The sequence below is a fragment of the Plectropomus leopardus genome, chromosome 18, assembly GCF_008729295.1.
Source record: "Plectropomus leopardus isolate mb chromosome 18, YSFRI_Pleo_2.0, whole genome shotgun sequence".
NCBI classification, from domain to species: domain Eukaryota; kingdom Metazoa; phylum Chordata; class Actinopteri; order Perciformes; family Serranidae; genus Plectropomus; species Plectropomus leopardus.
This window is the reverse complement of record NC_056480.1, coordinates 15804602-15822799: the sequence shown is the minus strand read 5'-3', so window position 1 is coordinate 15822799 and position 18198 is coordinate 15804602. Positions and strand designations below refer to the sequence as shown.

The 18198-nt window shown below is 40.9% G+C and overlaps 1 protein-coding gene across 1 annotated transcript in view; it reads right to left on the bottom strand.

The window, feature by feature from the left end:
• dnah3 (dynein axonemal heavy chain 3) overlaps positions 1-18198 on the bottom strand; it is a 29983-nt gene that overhangs the window by 891 nt on the left and 10894 nt on the right. Inside the window, exons 25-62 of the mRNA XM_042506434.1 lie at positions 17924-18125; positions 17646-17738; positions 17198-17308; positions 16971-17085; positions 16688-16886; positions 16405-16513; positions 16209-16322; positions 14866-15042; positions 13892-13983; positions 13549-13768; positions 13325-13459; positions 13102-13213; positions 12756-12997; positions 12178-12278; positions 11956-12061; positions 11706-11835; positions 11382-11615; positions 11181-11284; positions 10797-11091; positions 10530-10709; positions 9868-9991; positions 9615-9771; positions 9388-9531; positions 8148-8814; positions 7898-8063; positions 7567-7783; positions 7295-7477; positions 6902-7100; positions 6248-6761; positions 4516-6143; positions 3704-3929; positions 3373-3617; positions 3070-3186; positions 2642-2799; positions 1375-1542; positions 1074-1216; positions 759-963; positions 49-186 (exon numbers count right to left, since the gene is read on the bottom strand). Coding sequence (XP_042362368.1) covers positions 49-186; positions 759-963; positions 1074-1216; positions 1375-1542; positions 2642-2799; positions 3070-3186; positions 3373-3617; positions 3704-3929; positions 4516-6143; positions 6248-6761; positions 6902-7100; positions 7295-7477; positions 7567-7783; positions 7898-8063; positions 8148-8814; positions 9388-9531; positions 9615-9771; positions 9868-9991; positions 10530-10709; positions 10797-11091; positions 11181-11284; positions 11382-11615; positions 11706-11835; positions 11956-12061; positions 12178-12278; positions 12756-12997; positions 13102-13213; positions 13325-13459; positions 13549-13768; positions 13892-13983; positions 14866-15042; positions 16209-16322; positions 16405-16513; positions 16688-16886; positions 16971-17085; positions 17198-17308; positions 17646-17738; positions 17924-18125 — 8470 coding nt within the window. The remainder of the gene's footprint in view (positions 1-48; positions 187-758; positions 964-1073; positions 1217-1374; positions 1543-2641; positions 2800-3069; positions 3187-3372; positions 3618-3703; positions 3930-4515; positions 6144-6247; positions 6762-6901; positions 7101-7294; positions 7478-7566; positions 7784-7897; positions 8064-8147; positions 8815-9387; positions 9532-9614; positions 9772-9867; positions 9992-10529; positions 10710-10796; positions 11092-11180; positions 11285-11381; positions 11616-11705; positions 11836-11955; positions 12062-12177; positions 12279-12755; positions 12998-13101; positions 13214-13324; positions 13460-13548; positions 13769-13891; positions 13984-14865; positions 15043-16208; positions 16323-16404; positions 16514-16687; positions 16887-16970; positions 17086-17197; positions 17309-17645; positions 17739-17923; positions 18126-18198) is intronic.

Genomic DNA, 18198 nt, shown 5'->3' with positions numbered 1-18198 from the left:
GCTGTATGAAAGGGGCTACTGAGAAAGGTTAGCAAAATGTTGACATACCTCAAATTCAAAGCCAATGTAGTCAATTGGGATGGTGTACTTCCTGGCAAAATTCTGAGCCACTCCAGTAAGAAATGACTGGGTGAAGTAGAAGCCAGAGAGCCAGAAGACTGTAGGTGGGCCATTATCTATCCAATCCTGTCAAGACATACACCCAAGCATATGTATAGATATAAGTAAATCTAAAAAAATGATTAATACAACCAGTGCTGCTTTACTACAATCTGAATGTAATAGATTAGTTTTAAAAAGGAAATTTGTCTTATTATTTTGCATATTCAAAGAATCTCCTTGACTGTACATACAGCATATGCTATTGGTAAATGGACTGTACTTGTATCGCACTTTTCTAGTCTTTTGACCACTTCAAGCACTGTCACACTACATGACACATTCACACACACACACACACATTCACACACTGGTGGCTGAGGCTATTGTGCAAGGTGCCACCTGCTACTCATTCACACGAACTCAGACTCTGATGATGCAGCATCGGAAGCAATTTGGGGTTCAGTATCTTGCCCAAGGACACTTTGACATGTTGACTGGAGGAGCCGGGGATCTGACCTTCCAATTAGAGAATGACCCGCTCTACCTCTGATCCACAGGTGCGTCAGCTACCTTTTATGTGCTTCATTACAGGTCATATTCCAAGTTTGTTACATTTGCTTAGAGTCTATGTGATTCATAACAACCATAATTCTTACTTGAAGGAACTGCAGCCTGGCTAAGAGATCAGTCACGTAGCTCCCCATCGGCTTGAGAGAGGGGTAAGACTTGGCTGCCCACATAGCGGGCACCTTGCCCACCAGCATACTGTTGAACACGTTCTCAAGTTCTGCAGACATAACAATCTGGCCCTTCAGAGCTTTGCAGATGTTTACTAAGCTGACACGCACCACATGAGTGAGTCTGTCGAGACGGGAGACAGATTTGATCAAGTGTTAATTGTGTGTCCTACACAAACTGATCGATCCATCTCCAACATGAATATTTAATTAGCTTGCATTGCATGTTATTACCTGTTAAAACGGATGATTTCCTGCCTCAAAACTGTATTCATAGACTCCTCATACATGACTGGGTATTTATCCATCACCATTTGTATGTCAAAGTCTGCTGGCAGCTTAGACAGGATGTCCTCTGCAAGCTCATCTACTACTTCCTACAACACAAAGACATGACAACATAAAGAATGAGTAAACAGCAACTCGTCTGCATGTCAACAAGAAAGTTTGCTTTAAGTGTTTCCTCAGGGAAATAAGTGGAAGCCAAGAGAGTAAAATCAAAGTTTGAGTGCATCCTAGAGCAGGCAAAGCAAACCTGGGGAGACTTAGCCCCGCCTCCAGTCTGCCTGGGCAGAGTCAGCAGAACTCCATCCAGGAGCTGATTGGTCTCTTGGTTATCCTTCGTGATGTCAGCGTTGCTGTGAAGTCCAAACACACAGGGATCGGAACAAATTGGAAGACTGCGAATGTAGGTAACATACGCCTGGAATAAAGAACAGTAATTTTTAGAAATTTGGTTCTTTATCAGACAAGATAATTAGAGAGGTACTTGCGTTATAACAGTGATCTTCAACACGGTGCCCTCAAGGCCAAACATGATCACACTTTCAGTCCAGACAAATTTTAAACTCTGTGATTAAAACCATTAATCCTCCTCTGGGTAATCAGCGAAATCTGCTGCTGTTGTGTTATCTTAAATGCAAGCCTGTAGTTACTTTGGGCATAATGGCATAAGAAGACAGCTGGTTTTTTTTTTTGTCTTGTCAAGACTTGTTATGATGATGGATATAGCAGATTTAAGCTGTAGCAGTAAAGGTCCAGTGTATAGGAGGATTTAGGGGCATCTATTTGTAGTAAGGTTGTGGTGGTATATATGGTATAAAAGTTGATGTTTATCATAATGTTTATATTTACTTATCCACTGTATTAAAAAAATGCAGCTAGATGTGGAATCTGACTATTATTTTAGCTATTTTGAAAAGAGAGACTATTTCCACATAATTTCGATTGAACAAAAATGGTTTCTAGTTTCAATTATAGTAATAAAACTGTCACACCTGTCCAGCATCGTTAGTCCATCCCTGCTCCTCAGTTTTTCCCAGCCTGTTCTTCTGCCTCATCACCTTATTTCCATCACCTGAGCTTTTTTGCTTTTTTTCCACCTGCACTTAATCCCCTCATCAGTATAGTTTGTATTTAAGTCCAGGTTTTCATTCCAGTCTTTGTTGAATACTTATTTTGGTTGTGTGATGTTTAGTTAGTTTCCTCAGAATAAAGAATGATCTTTGTGTGATGGTTCCTGTTGTCTCCTGCTTTTGGGTCCACCTGATTTGCCTTACACTACGGAAAGACAGATTTGCTCAACCAAAAAAAAAAACCCAAACGTTCTGTCAGTAGCCCATATTGGACAAATCAAACACTAGCTCTAAATAGCGCCGTTCACATTCTCAAGTTGGCCACCGTAGTTCTCCTACACACTTGGCAAACAGGAGAAATATCTGTTCGGCAACCTCAACACTAGATACCACTAAATCTTACACACCAGAACTTTAATTAGTAATTCACCAGAGCTCTGACAGTACCTGATAGGGGCCATGAGCAGGGACATAATACAGATCTCCCTCACACAGGTGGTAGCCCTCCTGCTCTATCAGCTCCCAGCTATAGAAGATGGACAGAAGCGACAGCAGCAGACGCCTGTCTTTGTCATCCGTCACCCTGCCGCCATAGTTGCACTCACCTGAGAAACGAGATAATTAAAACCAAAGCAAAAACTGTAACATATACACACATTTTTACATATGCAAAGAGAGAGGGGTGAGTGTTTTGTTATAAAGGTCATCAGTATAAGAAAAATCTGCCCCAAGGTTTTTAAAGGCCTTTAGGGTATCTAACAGGTTACATCTGCCTGTGATTCAAGGGTGACCTATTCACTCAGAATATCACCTTGCTGCCAGTTTCACTGGCGTTAATTAATGCCCTGCTGAGTTAACAACTGTTAAATTTTCACCTGTAAGGTATGTGAGTGCCTCCAGTGGAATCTCATCATACTCATCCAGGAACATCTGGATCTGCCTCATACTGATCCTCAAGTCAGACTCATTGAACTCGTAGGGAATATTCCAACCTGAGAGAAACAGCAGCAGCAGGGTTGTTTTACAGTCACAATAATGGTATAATAAACACATTACAAAATAACATCAAATGTTTCAAATGTCAAAATAAAAACCTTACATTGCAATTATCCATGGGGAAAAAGACATTTAATTGCAGAGTCAAACAGTAGATAAGAACTACAGTATATATTTCTCACCCAGAGGTCCAAAATTCCTCCTTTCCTGCACTAGAGCGTGGAAGAAGGTGAGACCAAACAGAAACTTCTGCCATATGGCCTGTTTTTTGGAGCTGTCAAAGAAGGCAGGGTCAGAGATGGGGTGACTCAGGTAGGAGCGCAACAGGTTGGCTCTTATTCCTTTAGGAGGCTCGTTGGTCATCTTCAGCCCATTCTGCAGGATACTGACAGGGAACTTGTCAGATGGATAGCTGGTTAACCACAACCTGGAGAGAAGAAAAGATTGTTGGCTGTATCGTCTTCCTCATGAAAGAACATGTTTCAGTCAAACTCAATGTGTAGAGTCTGGTACCTAAAGCTGGGGTGTGTGTTCTCTGGGGTAATGGTTTCCTCACAGATCCTCTCCAGAGTGGGCATCCAGCTGGTGGCCAGGTGGCAGTTCTGCAGTACCACCCAGGTGCCCTCTTTGATGGCTTTGTTAATCATCTGAGCTGCTATGGGTCCCTGTCCCTGTCCAAGAGAAATGGTTTGGGTCTTACTGCCCCCCATGTCCAGGTCATCTGCAAACTTCAGCAGACCTGAGGAAACAATGCAGTACTCTATTTGAAACTTTTCTTGTGCGGCTGTCATATGCAAATTGTTGTGGTTTCATTCAGAAATATGAAGAAAAAGGCAAAAAGCAACTTGGTAAGAAATATTCCACAAATTGCAAGAAATTAGAGGATTTGGAAAATGATTTTGAAAACCTAGGGCAAAATCGTTTGGGGGGGGGGGCTAGGGAAAAACTATGTTTATTGCTAATCATAATTGCATGTTTTAAATTATTTTTACAGAATTATTCAATTTTAAGCACTTTTTTCAGGTGATTACCTTTTGTATTATTTTTTTTAACTAATTTTCAGGTAGTTTTGTTGTACTTTTTACTAATTTCTTGCTAATTATGGCTCATTTCTTCTTTTGTTGCTTATTGCCTTCTTCCCATGTTTTTGAAAGAAATCAAGCCAATTTGCTCAGGTTTCAAAGGGTTAAAGACTTATGGTATCTAAACATAAAATCACATTTCACTTTTTCACCAACTTTCCTTATGCATCTTGGTGTGAAGGGGCCAGTTTGAGGCCATCGTGTGTAAAAATGTAGAAAGTGCACAAGTCTGCGATTAATCACCTGCTGTTGGATCTGATCCTGGTGACAACACAAAGATGAGAGGAGAGCAGCAGTTGGAGTCTTTGTAACTCCCTGCCAGGTCAAACGTGGGCGGTTCGATGTAAGCCTGTCCCATGTTATCCACTATGAAATCCTGCACTGCTGGAACCATTTTATCTGGCCTGAAGCACCTGATTACGATCATTCTGTCCATCCCTTCCAACTTGTTCCACTGGTCAGGTAACTGGTCTTTATGGGGCTTGCCTGAATCATAGAGCTTCTTCCATTTGGAGATGCTGTCTTGGACATGTTCAAAGAAACCATCCAGGTTTGGAAGCTTGGACGCTCTGACGATTTCAGACCAAGATTTTTCAGACAGCCACTCTGGAGCAGGGTTGGGGTAAGGGTTATCCAAAGCAATGCCACCTGTTAGAAGGAAGCGCCAGACTTGATCATCAACCTGGCCCTTACCCTGCATAATGCCTACAGTGAGCAGCAGGGAGAAAAGCAGCTTATCCTTCTCAAAAAGTGAGCGGCACACATTATTGTAGATACTGAGGGTAAAGTGCTTAACAATATTGTTGATCCGTTCAGCCACATCGTCACTCTTCAAGCTCTGCGCAATGGAATGCAGGTAGAGATTGATGAACCAGGTCAGGGAGTACTGGTACATAGGCTCGATGTTTGCTAATTCTGAGATGCAGAAAAACAAAATGGATGAGTGCTCAGCCACAGGACGGTAACCCATGCGAGTGTCATCAATCTCTTTCTCTGTTACACTTGCAATTGTTTGCTTTTCTGAGATCTCCTCAGAGAGGATTTTGGAGGATGATAAGATCTTAATGGCGGTCTCATCCTCCAGGATATTTCCCTCAGAAGAGGAGAGCACTTGTAAGATCTTATCCTCAATTTCCTTCAGCTGCTTGTTGTTGGCAGCACTCTCCAGAATGAGCTGGTTCTTCTTCTCCTCCAGCTCAGGTTTCTCTTTGGCTGCTACAAGCCCTAAGAGCTGGTCCTGTAGGCCTTGTGGTGTGATCATGAAGTTCAGCAGACAGACTTTGACAGCCACCTCTGGAAGGTAGTGAGGGTTCCTAAGCCCAGTGGTCATGTAGAACCTAAAGTCTTTGGAATATTCTACAATATTCTCCCCTATTTTCATGTACTCGACACCCTGCTGTTTGAAGGTCTGCTTCAGCAACACAGGTTCAAGTACTGGATCAAGTTCCTCTCCAACATTCTCCAAAAGAACTGAGGTTCCAAATTGGATGCAATTCTCCAAAATTCTCACATAGTTTCCATCTGACAGCTTGATGACAGCAAGTTTATTGGCCTTCTCCATGTTTTTGATCCACTTGTTGGCTTGACCTTGAGGGTCAATCATTAGGGGCCATCTGCGGGAGTTAAACACAATGATACCATTGTCTGTGGAGAAGGAGTCCACTGGCAGCCCAGCAATCTGCCACGCCCTGATGGCCACCTGGTTACCCAGAATGTTGCTGAGGGTAAAGTCCTCAGAGCAGGGGATTTTCTTCTCCTGGCACAGGATATGCCACTGCTCCTGGCACTCTACGCGGTAGTCTACTGTGAATGCCCCAAGGTAAGATACAGTTCCAGAAGACAGGAGTATGTCACCTGTCAGGTTGGTGTATCTGCAGAAGGGAAACATAATACCAAACTGGTTAATGTCAAACTTCAGGCACCCAATACATCATGACTATATGTGAATACTAATATACAGAATATTTTGATGTACCTGATCCCTAGTTGCCTTGCGGCCTCTGTCCATCTGTCCTTCTCCCCACCCAGTCCTCCTATCAGCTTCTCTGCCCTGATCAGCTTCTGAGAACACAACTCAATGTTGTCCTCCAGATCTTTCTTCTTGTTAATCATGGCCGCCAAGTCATCATTCAGGCTCTGCAATCTGTCCTCCACTTCTTTCAGCTCAGCTCTTTTCACCACCAACATTTCCATTTGTACAGCCAGCTCGTCCTCAGCCAGCTTCAGTCTCTCCTTCTTGGGGGCTACCACTTTGGCTACACGCTCATACACTTCCATAGCTCGCACCCACTTACAGAGACCCTCACAAGCCGAGGAGACGTTTTTGATGATGGAGGGCTGGAACTCGGGGTTGTCGATGAACTTGTCTCTGATTTTCTTGATGTATGGGGCAGGAATGTTGTCTTTGTCATAGGCTTTGAGGCTCTCCAGAAACTTCAGGTCTCCAAGGAGCTTCTTTGAGGGGCCCCAGAAGTCTTCAATCATTTTACCTACAACATGTTTATTTGAAATAGTAACACTATTGAGCTGAATATTTCAAAAGTACCATAATAACATAACTATTGTCAATAACTATTGTCAATGAGAATGATGCCTTATAGAAATCATTCTTCCAAAGCTGTGATCTTACCTGAGCCACTAGGATCAGGTTTTCTCTCAGGTTTGATGCCCTTCATGACACAGATGGACTCCATGACAAGTTTAACTAGACCTGGTGGGTTCTGCATAGACTTAACTACTGTAATGTCTGAGGGTTTTAAGGTGTCCAACGCTGACAAGGCAGCCTCCAATGCAGGCATCGCTTCTGCCAAGTCTCCCTCACACTCATCCTGAAAGACAAACAATTTGTCTAAATATGGAAATGGATTCATTCCAAAATATTGCAAATACCCACCATATCAAAAATTAAAATTCTGAAAACAATTAGCAGATTTGTATCTTAGAAAAAAGGTTTGATCACATCATCAATTTTGAACATTTCAGCCCTGGAAAAATGGTCCATTGCTCCTGAAAAAATGTATACCTTAATGGCTTGGGCCTCAGCTGCTGCTTCATTAGCCACTTTCTCATCAGCAGATACAAGTTCTTTCTTAGCATCCACTTCCACTGTTTCCCCTTCTATCTTAACCATCATCTTATCTGTTTCAGCTGAAGTCTGGATGAGCTCCGGCTGCAAGGCTGTCAGCTCCTCCTGCATCACTGACACCTATGGACATAGTATCAATTTGAATGATCATGCGTCAGAATCATTAATTTGGTCAAAGACACATAGTACTGCTTGACATGGTGCAACACCTGAGATGCGGCAAACTCAAGTTTCTGGAGACCAACGATGTAGCGGTTCCTCGCAGTATCCACTTCATTCCTCTTGACATTAAGCAGAGTCTTGAAGGTGAGGATGAGCTCAAGGTAGGAGGTGGGAGTGACATAATTGTGTCTCCTCAGTCTGGAGAAATACCTCTCAGACATCTCTCTCACACTCGTCTGGAAGGTCTTGCACATTTCCACCACCCTGGGATCACAGAAAGAAAAAAAATGTTGACATACTACACAGTTTGGATGCAGCGTTCGTCTTTTCAGCAGCTGGAACAAGAACTACTTGTTGGCTTTCTTTTTATGTCCTTACTCCAATCTGATGTCACTGTCCATTTCAACGTCCTCAAGAAACTTGTGGGCCACCATTTCGAGAGCATCATTTGGCCATGCATGGAACCAGTCAATGGTGCAGCAGTTGATAAAGGAGGGGAACATCCTGAGACGGTTCCTAAATGCATCACCAATCGGACTCATAGCTGTTGAATGCAAGAATTCCCAGTTAAAACGACTCACTAAAATTTTAAAAAAATAATATAAAGGACATGTAAAGGTATACCTACCTAACACAATGTGAAGGTTAGCCTTCACACGGTCAATAAAGAAGTTGTACATTGAGAGCGGAGTGGCATCAATCTTTTTGCCCTCAAGCCGGGCAATTCCCTGCACTTTCTCTATGATGTCAGCACGTTCATCTGCAGCAAAGATGTTAGGCACATCACCAGTGTTCAGCAGCATGTTGATATCTTCTAACATGGCTTCATCCTTAATTTGGCTGTCATTGAACAGGAATACCAGGCTCTTTCCCTCAATGCCTGCTTTAAGCATAATCTGTTTCAAGTCATCACGCCAGTCTGACATGCTGTAGTTCTTGGTCAACTCAATCTGGAACAGGACATAATCATTAATGAATGTGCCCAGCTTAGTGGCACTCTGACGCCCTGAACCACCAATTCCGACGAGTAGAAGGTGGCCGTTGTCTTGTTTTAGCACACGGCAGATGCGGGAGATGTGCTCAATAGCAAATTTGAACATTACAAGGGACATGGGGGCCTTGCTGCAATTGTTGTATTCATCCAAATAGAACTCCATCACTTCTTGTAAAGCACTCAAGTCTGTGATTTCATCGTAGGCCTTTACATCAGAATCAGGCTTGGCATAGTCACCGAAGAACAAGCTACGGATGCTTTCGCCCACCACCTTGCCATCTGGGCTAAGATGGCTCAGAACCTAGAAAACAATAGGAGAAATTTAGGATTAACACAGGCCACAACAGACTACACTACACAAAGCAGCAGCTAGTCTCATAGTTTGTTTATTGAATCTGACTTTCAACATAAAAGTATCCTTATTTGTATACACATCCTTCATAACTATAGTGTACAAAATTCCTGCGCATTTTTTCTTTATTTTTTTGTCATCTTTTTATCTTGTTTTGTTTTTATCAAACACTCTCAATTCTTTTACTTTGCTTTTTTTCTCTAAAGCTGCTGTAATAGATGAATTGAGATTGTAGTGCACATAGGTATCTAGATGACTAAAACATCCTTAGATTTGTGCTTTCTCACTAGAATGTGGATGCAGAAGTAGCTTTAGTTAAGGACAAAATTTATCTAACAACAGAATCCAAACCTACTAAACCAACCTTTTGCAATAGGCTTTTTTTCCCCACAAAATTTCAGTCATATCTGTTTTTAATTTCTGAGATGACACAAAAATGATGCAACTGAAAATCTGTAATTTTAACTTTGTTGAAATATGTTTGGAGTGTGTTTGTGTGCAATAATCGAACATGTGGGCTACCTTTTCCACACTCTGCTTGAAAAAGTTTGAGGTTTTCTCTTTGACGATGCCAAAGAATGTCTCCCTGTCTTCACTGTCAATGAGCCGGTCATAGAAAACACGGTAGACCTCATGGATCCACAGGCGGATCAGTTTGTCTCCATCCTGGCAGAAATGGCCAACATACATGAAGAAGAGATACATCTTTTCAAAACAAATCATTTAGACACTATTTTCTCCACTCTTACCTGCATGTGTGTATGTGGAGCCAAGAGCACGCCTCGTATCACTCGAGCAAAATCCCGCAGGTTGAAGATGTAATGGGACTTAGATGGAGTGGGGAGGAAGCTGTCCATGGTATCCTTATAGACTGCCATGGTGGCCTGGACCATGATCTTGCCAAGCCTTGGACATGAGACAAAATATAGTCTGTCTTTCTGCCAAAGATGTTTTATAAAATTCTACCCCTGTAGGACATTTTAAAAACATTTGACAAAGTACCTGAAGAAAGAGGCATCAAATCCCTTGCTGAAGTGCCAGTCAGTAATGGAGCTGAAGATCTTGGTCAGTGTTTCATCATCAAAGGAATCAATCGAGATGATGTTCAAGTGGCGGGTGAAGCGACCTAGTATTTCAAACATGTAGAAAATCTTAGTGCTGCTTTTTTAACCCTTTGCAACCTGGATCAACATAACTTTTCTTGTATTGCGTTCAGATGCCTTTCACAAGTATTTTAACCTTCCAATGCTGAGCAAATTGGTGCAAATTTACTATGAAATCTCTCACAAATTGCACGAAATTAGTAGATTTAGAAAATATCCTTAAAAAGGTGATTGGGGAAAATGTGTATTTCTTTTATTTATTTTTACCAAATTATTAGAATTTGAAGTGCTTTTTCCAGTTAGTTTTTTCTTGATTTTTTTGTAACTTTCCCATTTTATGTGTGTATGTGTGTGTGTGCTTGTTGGGGGAATTTTTTTTGTGCTAATATTCAGATATTTTTTTTGTTTTTTAAAATGTTATTTCTGTCATATTTTTGGGTAATTTCTTCTTGAGTTTCTCATTGGCTTTTTTTCATATTTTTTGAAAGAAATCAAACTAATTTTCCCAGGTTCAAAGGGTTAATTAACTCACTAATATCAAATAAATTAGGTCAAAAATACCTGTAATGTCATTTTTCCCACCACCAGGAGGACCCATTGCAGACATAAACAGCATGTCCACTATGTTCAGTCTGGAGGTGTCCTTCTTATCATACCAGTGATGATGGTCAATCCACTGCCTTAACAGCTCAATTGGGGGTTGAGCACCATAGATTTCCTTAGCTGGCATATTCAGATCATCTATGTAAAAGAGATTACAATAAAATAACTAAACAAATTCATCTACTTCAAACCAAACATTATTGGATTATGTGTGTCCATCTTTACCAACATAGACGATGCACTTCTTTCCTACAGGAGGTCCAAACACGCCCTTCCTTCGTCGGTCTAACTTGGCCATGATAATGTCCTGGGTCTGATTTGCTGAGGTTCTGGCTGAGAAGTTTATACAGTTTGGTGTGTACTTCTCCTTAGGCAGCTTTACTAAGAAGCTTTTGTTGATGACAGATTTGCCAGTGCCAGTGGGCCCAACAAACAGCATGGGTATTTCATGTGACAGGTAGGTACCCAGGAAAAAAAGCTGACGTGCCGTCTCCATGGTTGGGATGATGAGGTCAGTCACCTGGTGAGAAGAAGCAGAATTTCAGCCAACACGGACATCTACAGTGGCGTTTTTAGCAGCAGTAACCACTGTGACATAAACACACTCACATTGGCTGCAGCTGGAATGATGTTTTCTTCATTTGTGATCGAATCAGTCCATGTATTCCACTGTCCTTGTCCATCCTTGTGAAAGTAGTAGTCATAGACAGTGCCTGTAAAACAATAAGTTAACATTATGCATTGCAAAAGAAGAAGAAAAAAAAAGCAGATTTTAATTGGTATAATATATATGTCAGTAAATTTTGTGACCTCTGTCAGGGAAGATGTTGTTCTTTTTGAGCTTGATACTCTTAGGCCGAGGGTGCTCATCGTCCATGCCCATGATCAGATTGCGGTAGAAGACATCAAACTTTTTACGACTGTCCCCAGTGATAGTCCCACCCACAGTCCATACAACCGCGAATAAGAATAGACACTGCAGCCACATGGTTATCTGCTGGCTGGACATCTGTGCACCATCAGCTCCTGACGCAGAAATTTCATCTAAGCAGAGTCAGAAATGTTAATAAACACACAGAAACACACACACACAAAAGAAATATATATAAATTGTCACATGACATTCTTACTCACCCATCAGGCAGGTGTACAACTTCATTAGACTGTAGGTTAAGTGAATGGGAGATGTTTGAACCACAAAGCGACACTCGTTGTCTATAAAGTCTAGACATGGCTGAACTAACCAATCAAACAAGTCCACTATCTGTGGGACAAAAGATCAAAGAAGCAGGTACAAGATATATTATACGACATCTAAAATGGACACAGAAGTAACATAAACTGACTCAATGAGTCCATCAAGACATGCAGTTTGTAATCTCACCAGTTCTCTATGTTCAGTGCTGAGGTTTTCAGGCAGTGTGTTCATGTAGGAATCTCTGAGAGGGGACCAGCCCAGCTGCTGAGGTTCCATGTAGATCATCCCGCACCTTCAGACAAATGGTTACATTCAAAAACCACAATACATTAACTTTTTCTAAACTTTCAAACCGTGTGCTTCCTATATATCATAATTTCTGGTGCAGCTTCTGTCTCTGTTGCTTACCTACTGACGGTAGCCGGAGAGGCTTGCTCAAGGTCTGCAGGTTCAAAAATCAGACTCATCTTGCTACTCATCTGGATGATCTCACCACTCATCAGACAAAGCTAGCAGAGAGGAGAAGAAACAAGAGAGAGGCTTCCTATTTTACAAGTTGGAAATCTAAGGAACCATAAAACTTAATTTAAAAACATAGTTGCAATTAAACATAGGGTCCCTTTTACTAGCCAGGTGTGGCTACCCATTATGCTGCAAAGCAGTTCATTTTAAGAAGCCAAATGAATGATTTGTAATTAGTAGCCGCTGTTATTCAATAGCCTAATTTATATACAGGTGACATTCATACTGGTGTAAATAAACTATCTGATAGTATTTCATATCTTTTCTGAGCAAGAGTTTTGTGTGAAAGGAATTCAAAGCCTGTCCAAAAGATGCCTGTCCCAAATATATGCCAGTTGAGCTCAGTGACTGAAGAAAATAATGGCCTTGGCTATTAACCAAAGTTTTACAGTAAATCCTTTACAGTATTTTCTTACAGCAGGAGGAGAAAGCTACAGTGAGGAAGGCATCAAAATGGCCAGTACCTTCTTGTTGTCATCCAGAACAGTGTTCATGTTCTCAATCCAGACAGCATCAATGGGCCCATCAAAGATGATCCACTGTCGATTGTCTGAGGTGGAGACAGCCTGATCCCTGTAGGAGGTGGCCAGCACTCCATCAGACCACTCATGGCTGACCGGATCAAAACAGCCATACAGCTGACCCATGGTGATAGCCTTGGGGTTGATGATGCAGTAATTCACGGCAAACTCCTCCATCAGCTTGGCTGAAAAAGAGGAATGCCAGAGAATAAACTCTTATCAATAACAATTGCAGATAATTTAAAACTGAACCATATATTTGCTAAAGGCTTGCTAGGGGCCAACCTACCTTTATAAAGGTCTCCAAGGGCAGCAGCAAGAACTTTATATGCAGAGGTCTTTCCTCCTAGAGGGTCTCCTACTATCATGAAGCCATGGCGTACCAACATCATCTCATAGACCTGTACACGATAGCAAATCAAAGTCAGAGTACATTTATGAAGATTAAGTATAACAACTAGCCAAACAACTTTTATCATTCTGTAAAACAGAGGAATACTCCTCCTTGGTACCTGGATAATTTTGCCAATGAACCATGGGACAGACTGGAGGTTAAGCTTTGCAATGTTGTCATTAAGGGCCTTGAGGAGGAGATCATAGTCTGGTTTTGGAAGGACCACACCAGGGAACAAATCAGAGATGATACCCTGTCGGCATGGGAGAATTGAACTGGACAATTAATTAATCCAACTGATGCATACAGTACATAGGAAGAAAATGGTATAAAATTTGTCACCTGAAACAGTGGCACATCCTGTGCTAGAAACTTGGCCATGTTGACATCCATCAGCGCTCTGAGCAACAGCACGCTCTCGTTCTCCTCGGGATAATTCAGCTTTAGATTCCCCGCTGCAGTCAGCACTGACTTCACGGCTCGCATACCATAGTCATAGTGGTGTTGGGAGGACAGCTGCTCGGAGCACAAGCGGTAGGTGGCCACAATCTTCTGGGCCAGACTGTGAGTAAAATTGGAATTTGAGATGTGGAAGGCTTGATGATTGAACCAACCAGGAGCTACTAAGTGTAACAGAAAAAAAAGTTTAATAACATTTTTTGTCCAGGACATCATTCACACATACCTGCGAGATTCAATAAACCCCATGGAGTATAGGGAGATTTCTCCAATGAGGCCATAGTCTGGCACCATCATAGCTACTGTCCGGAAAAGAGCCTACAAGAGAAGATAGACAAGTAAACATCCAGTATACTTTACATTAATCCCATTTTCTCTTCATCATCAGATTCTGCTCTGTTGAGTGTTGTTTTAAGTCGAAAAGAGCATGTTTTTTGCTTTATTTTATCATTATAATAATAATAACTATCCATATAGCACCTTTAAAAACAGTTGTTTACAACATGCTTTGATAGACAAAGCAAAGGCAGGAACTCAGGAAATAATAAATATAGACATCAACAATAAAACCAAAGAGAGAAAGGTGTAGGACAGTCAAAAAGACCAGAGCAAAATACATATGTTAAGGTCAACAACAATAAAGCACATTTTTTAGAAGTTTTTAGAAATTATAAAAATAAATGGGTTAAAGGCGATAAAAATAATAAAAGACGTTATCTAACAAGACAAGAAATGCATGTATGCACTTACGAAGTGCGTGTTGATTGCATAATGTAATGGCAATAGAATAATGACACCATCGGCATTTAAATTGGTTCCATATAAGCCTGGCTTTCACTATTCATGTCTGCCACTGGGTTACTCCCACAGAAGTAAAGGATCAATTTACAGCAAAAAAGAAGTGCATTAACCATTACAGAACCAAAACAGGAAGAGGATAGCGCTTTTGATTTCCCCAGTAGCTATCTGTATCAATGTAAGCTCTTTTCAATGGCAAATGGTGCAATAAATGAAGTAACTGTGAAAACTCTACCCAGCACAAGAAAAAGAGACCCGTTGCCAGGCTCTGAGGAAAACAGTGATCCAGTCATCTTTGTGAAAGCGACGCCAACAATAACACAAATTGGAAATGCTAAGGGGGGAAAGGCTGAAACATAAGCCATTTCCACTTTGAGACTTTGCCACAGTGCTGCAGTGTACCTTAAGGTTGTCAGGGAGCTCGGCCCTGCCGGCATAACCGGGGTTCATGGTGATAAACACAGAGCAGGTCGGGTTGAGTGACAGCTCCGTTCCTTCAAATAGGAATATCTTCAGATTCTTGGCAATGGCTTGTTGTATGCAGAGAATCTGCTGGGCCACCACAGAGAGCACCTCCACCTGCGACACAAACACATTTCAAAAACAATTTTGATTTGAACAGGATTGTAATTAAAATTGCAAATTTACATTTTTGCAGCCTAAATATTAGCCTCAAATGGGAGCTGTTAGCTGTAAAGTAGCTTTTCTCTGCATTCATTATCTACATGACATTCTCATGAAACAAAGCGTAGGTGTGTTTGCCATCTTATTGCCTGGATACAAAACAGGTAATCCCATGTGCTTTTTCTGCCATGGTTCAAAATTAAACCTTCTGAGTGCGTGCACATCATATTTTACACATTTTAGATGCACACCTCTTAGATGGAATTTCTGCAGAAGAGGATGAGAACGCAAGACAGGATATAAAATGATGGCCATTTTTGTGAAAAAGTGCTTTTACTTGTCTCTATAATAAAAATGGAGCCAGTGCTATGTAGACAAGAGAGTCATATTCTGCAATTTTTCTCTCTCTCTCTATTCCTTTGGTTTTTTTTTTTCAAAACTCTACCAGCAGTATTTGAATGGCTTGCAATATGTCAATTACTCTTTTTGTTAAAACGCTTTCATATTAAAATAATCCAGTCAACTTGGCATAAAAGCAGAAGCAATGTCTCTATATCCTGCTGAGTTGCAAATGATCTAAATATAGCTAGGTTTCTGAGTTGGAGGAAAACATATTTTATTGGCGGTTGTGCATCTTCATTCCAAATCTATGACTCTTGATACTGGACCTGACAAGCCAAAATGACCATATAAGTTTTACCATTACCATTTTAAAAATCAAAAAAAAGTGAACCTAGTAACAACAGAATATTTGTTTGTTAGTCTTAGGCTACTGCTCAAATACAGCAGACAGGGTATTTAGATAATTTAATGTAAGTGGCTCTATGTAAAATTTAGAGCGTATGATTTGTCTGCACACAGTTTTCAACATTAAGGTGGCTGCTGGAAGAGCAGCCAGGTTAAGTGTGAACCGGGGGAACCAGTTCACCACAACAAACCAATGAGAAGCTCAAATTACAGCACACACAGAGGTAGTGTGACTTCATTCACTGCTCAGTTACTCACCAATAATTTTACATAGCAAATCGTGGTTTCCTGCTATATCAATGCTCCGAATGCAGCATACAGAGCCTTTAACAGATATACACAGATTTGACCAGTAAAACAATAGTTGTGCTCACCTCAATGCGATTGAACTCATCAAAGCAGGCCCACGCTCCAGACTGAGCCAATCCTTTGAAGAACTTACTCATAGCCTTGTAGTCCAGACCATCGGAGCAGTTGAACACAACACACTAGAAACAAATAAAAGTTTCAATGTCAGTATAAAAAAAAGAAAACCACAAATCAGTTTTACTGAAATGCATTTTGGGGTACCTGTTTAGCTAAAGCTTTTGCCAGATCTTTTGTGGTCTCAGTCTTGCCAGTTCCTGCAGGACCCTCAGGAGCACCTCCTAAATTCAACTTCAAAGCCCCCATCAGAGTCCTGGTGTAACACAAAGTCATTTGATCAAATGATACAATAAAAGAACTCCACATCTTGGACATTTGAATTAACTTTTGACCTTACAGTTTGTCAGAATGTAATCTTTACTGCGACACTATTTGTTGGCTCTCCATCCATAGCCAAGAATAAGAGATCAAAGGGACTGTAAGTTACCTGTAGCAGCGGTCAGTGAGTGGTGTAATGACAAGACGAGGGGAATTGCCCAGATATTCATAGCCATATTTCAAGCAAGTGGTGATCATGCGCAGCATCACTTCTCCATCCTCCCAGAAGTAACGCAGCTGAGAAATCCATGCAAAGTCATTCAGTGAGGAGACGCGGTCCTCTGCCAGTTTTGCCACAACATCCCGAGCTAGGAAAGGAAAAAAGAATTTTCTGAAACCTAGATTTAATCAAGAAAGTTTTTTTTACCCCTTTAAAATAAGAACTATATTACCATGAACATCTATAACTGTAAGAGCACCAAGGGTCATCCTTGCCCCTCCTGGCAGCTTCCCACGCACCAGCTCCACAATGTCAGCAATCTGAGCGTTGCACTTATCCACATAGGCCTTTGGGTAGAACAGAAAATCAGTCGACAGATTAGACTACAGTGTAATCATTATGTATTTTAGGAGCTTAGAAGGTGTCTTTTAGTTGGAAGTTAGCAGTGGATGTACTGACAGGCAGTGAGTTGGTCTGAATGGCTTCAGATACTTCAGTGGTCCAAAAGATGGAGGAGGCACAAATGACAACTTGGCCAGGCCACTGCAACACCCACTTCTTCCTAGGCAACTAAAGCAAAAGAATATATATATATATATATATATATATATATATATATATATATATATATATATATATATATATATATATATATATATATTTCACAGTAGAGATGAGATTTTTGCACTGCTTATACTTGTGGAAAACACCTGAACACCAGAATAAATACACACATTTACACTGACATTGTTTCAACATATTTTCTCACCCTGCATTTTAATACTGCTCCAAAGAACTAATGACTGGTTTATTTAAAAAGAAAACACATCCTACCATTCATAAAATGAAACCCAGTCCCCAATATAGTCCAAGTCCACATTTAAAAACAAAGTTATATCCCAAATACCTCTGTATACTGCATCACTCCTTGATGGATGACATGCCGAACACTCCTGAGCATCAGGTTCTCCACCTGCAGCAGCCACTTCTCTACCATACCCTAAAATTATATGGTAACAGTCCAACACCCTTCATATGTTCAGCAGTTATTGTCCAATAAAGTCAAACTTGTAAACAAAACAGAAATATAAGAATATAATATAGGTATGATTCATATATATATATATATATATATATATATATATATATATATATATATATATATAAACACTGTCAGTTGTATACCTTGGCCTGAGCTGGATAAATCTTTTCTGTGAAGGTCACAGTCTCCTTCTCAGAGCTGATCATGCCAACGATCTCCATGTTGTCAGTGAACTCCAGTTTTGCGATGCCCTCAAAGCACTTCTTCAGGTGGGGCTGTACACACAGTGGGTCTTTGGTCTGTGACAGAATCTCCAGCAGCTCGTCATTGGACAGGAAGAAGAACCTAGGAATATGATGAGGATGAACAGGAGATGCTAGACAAAACAATCACTTGTATGCTTTGTAAATGTAGGTGA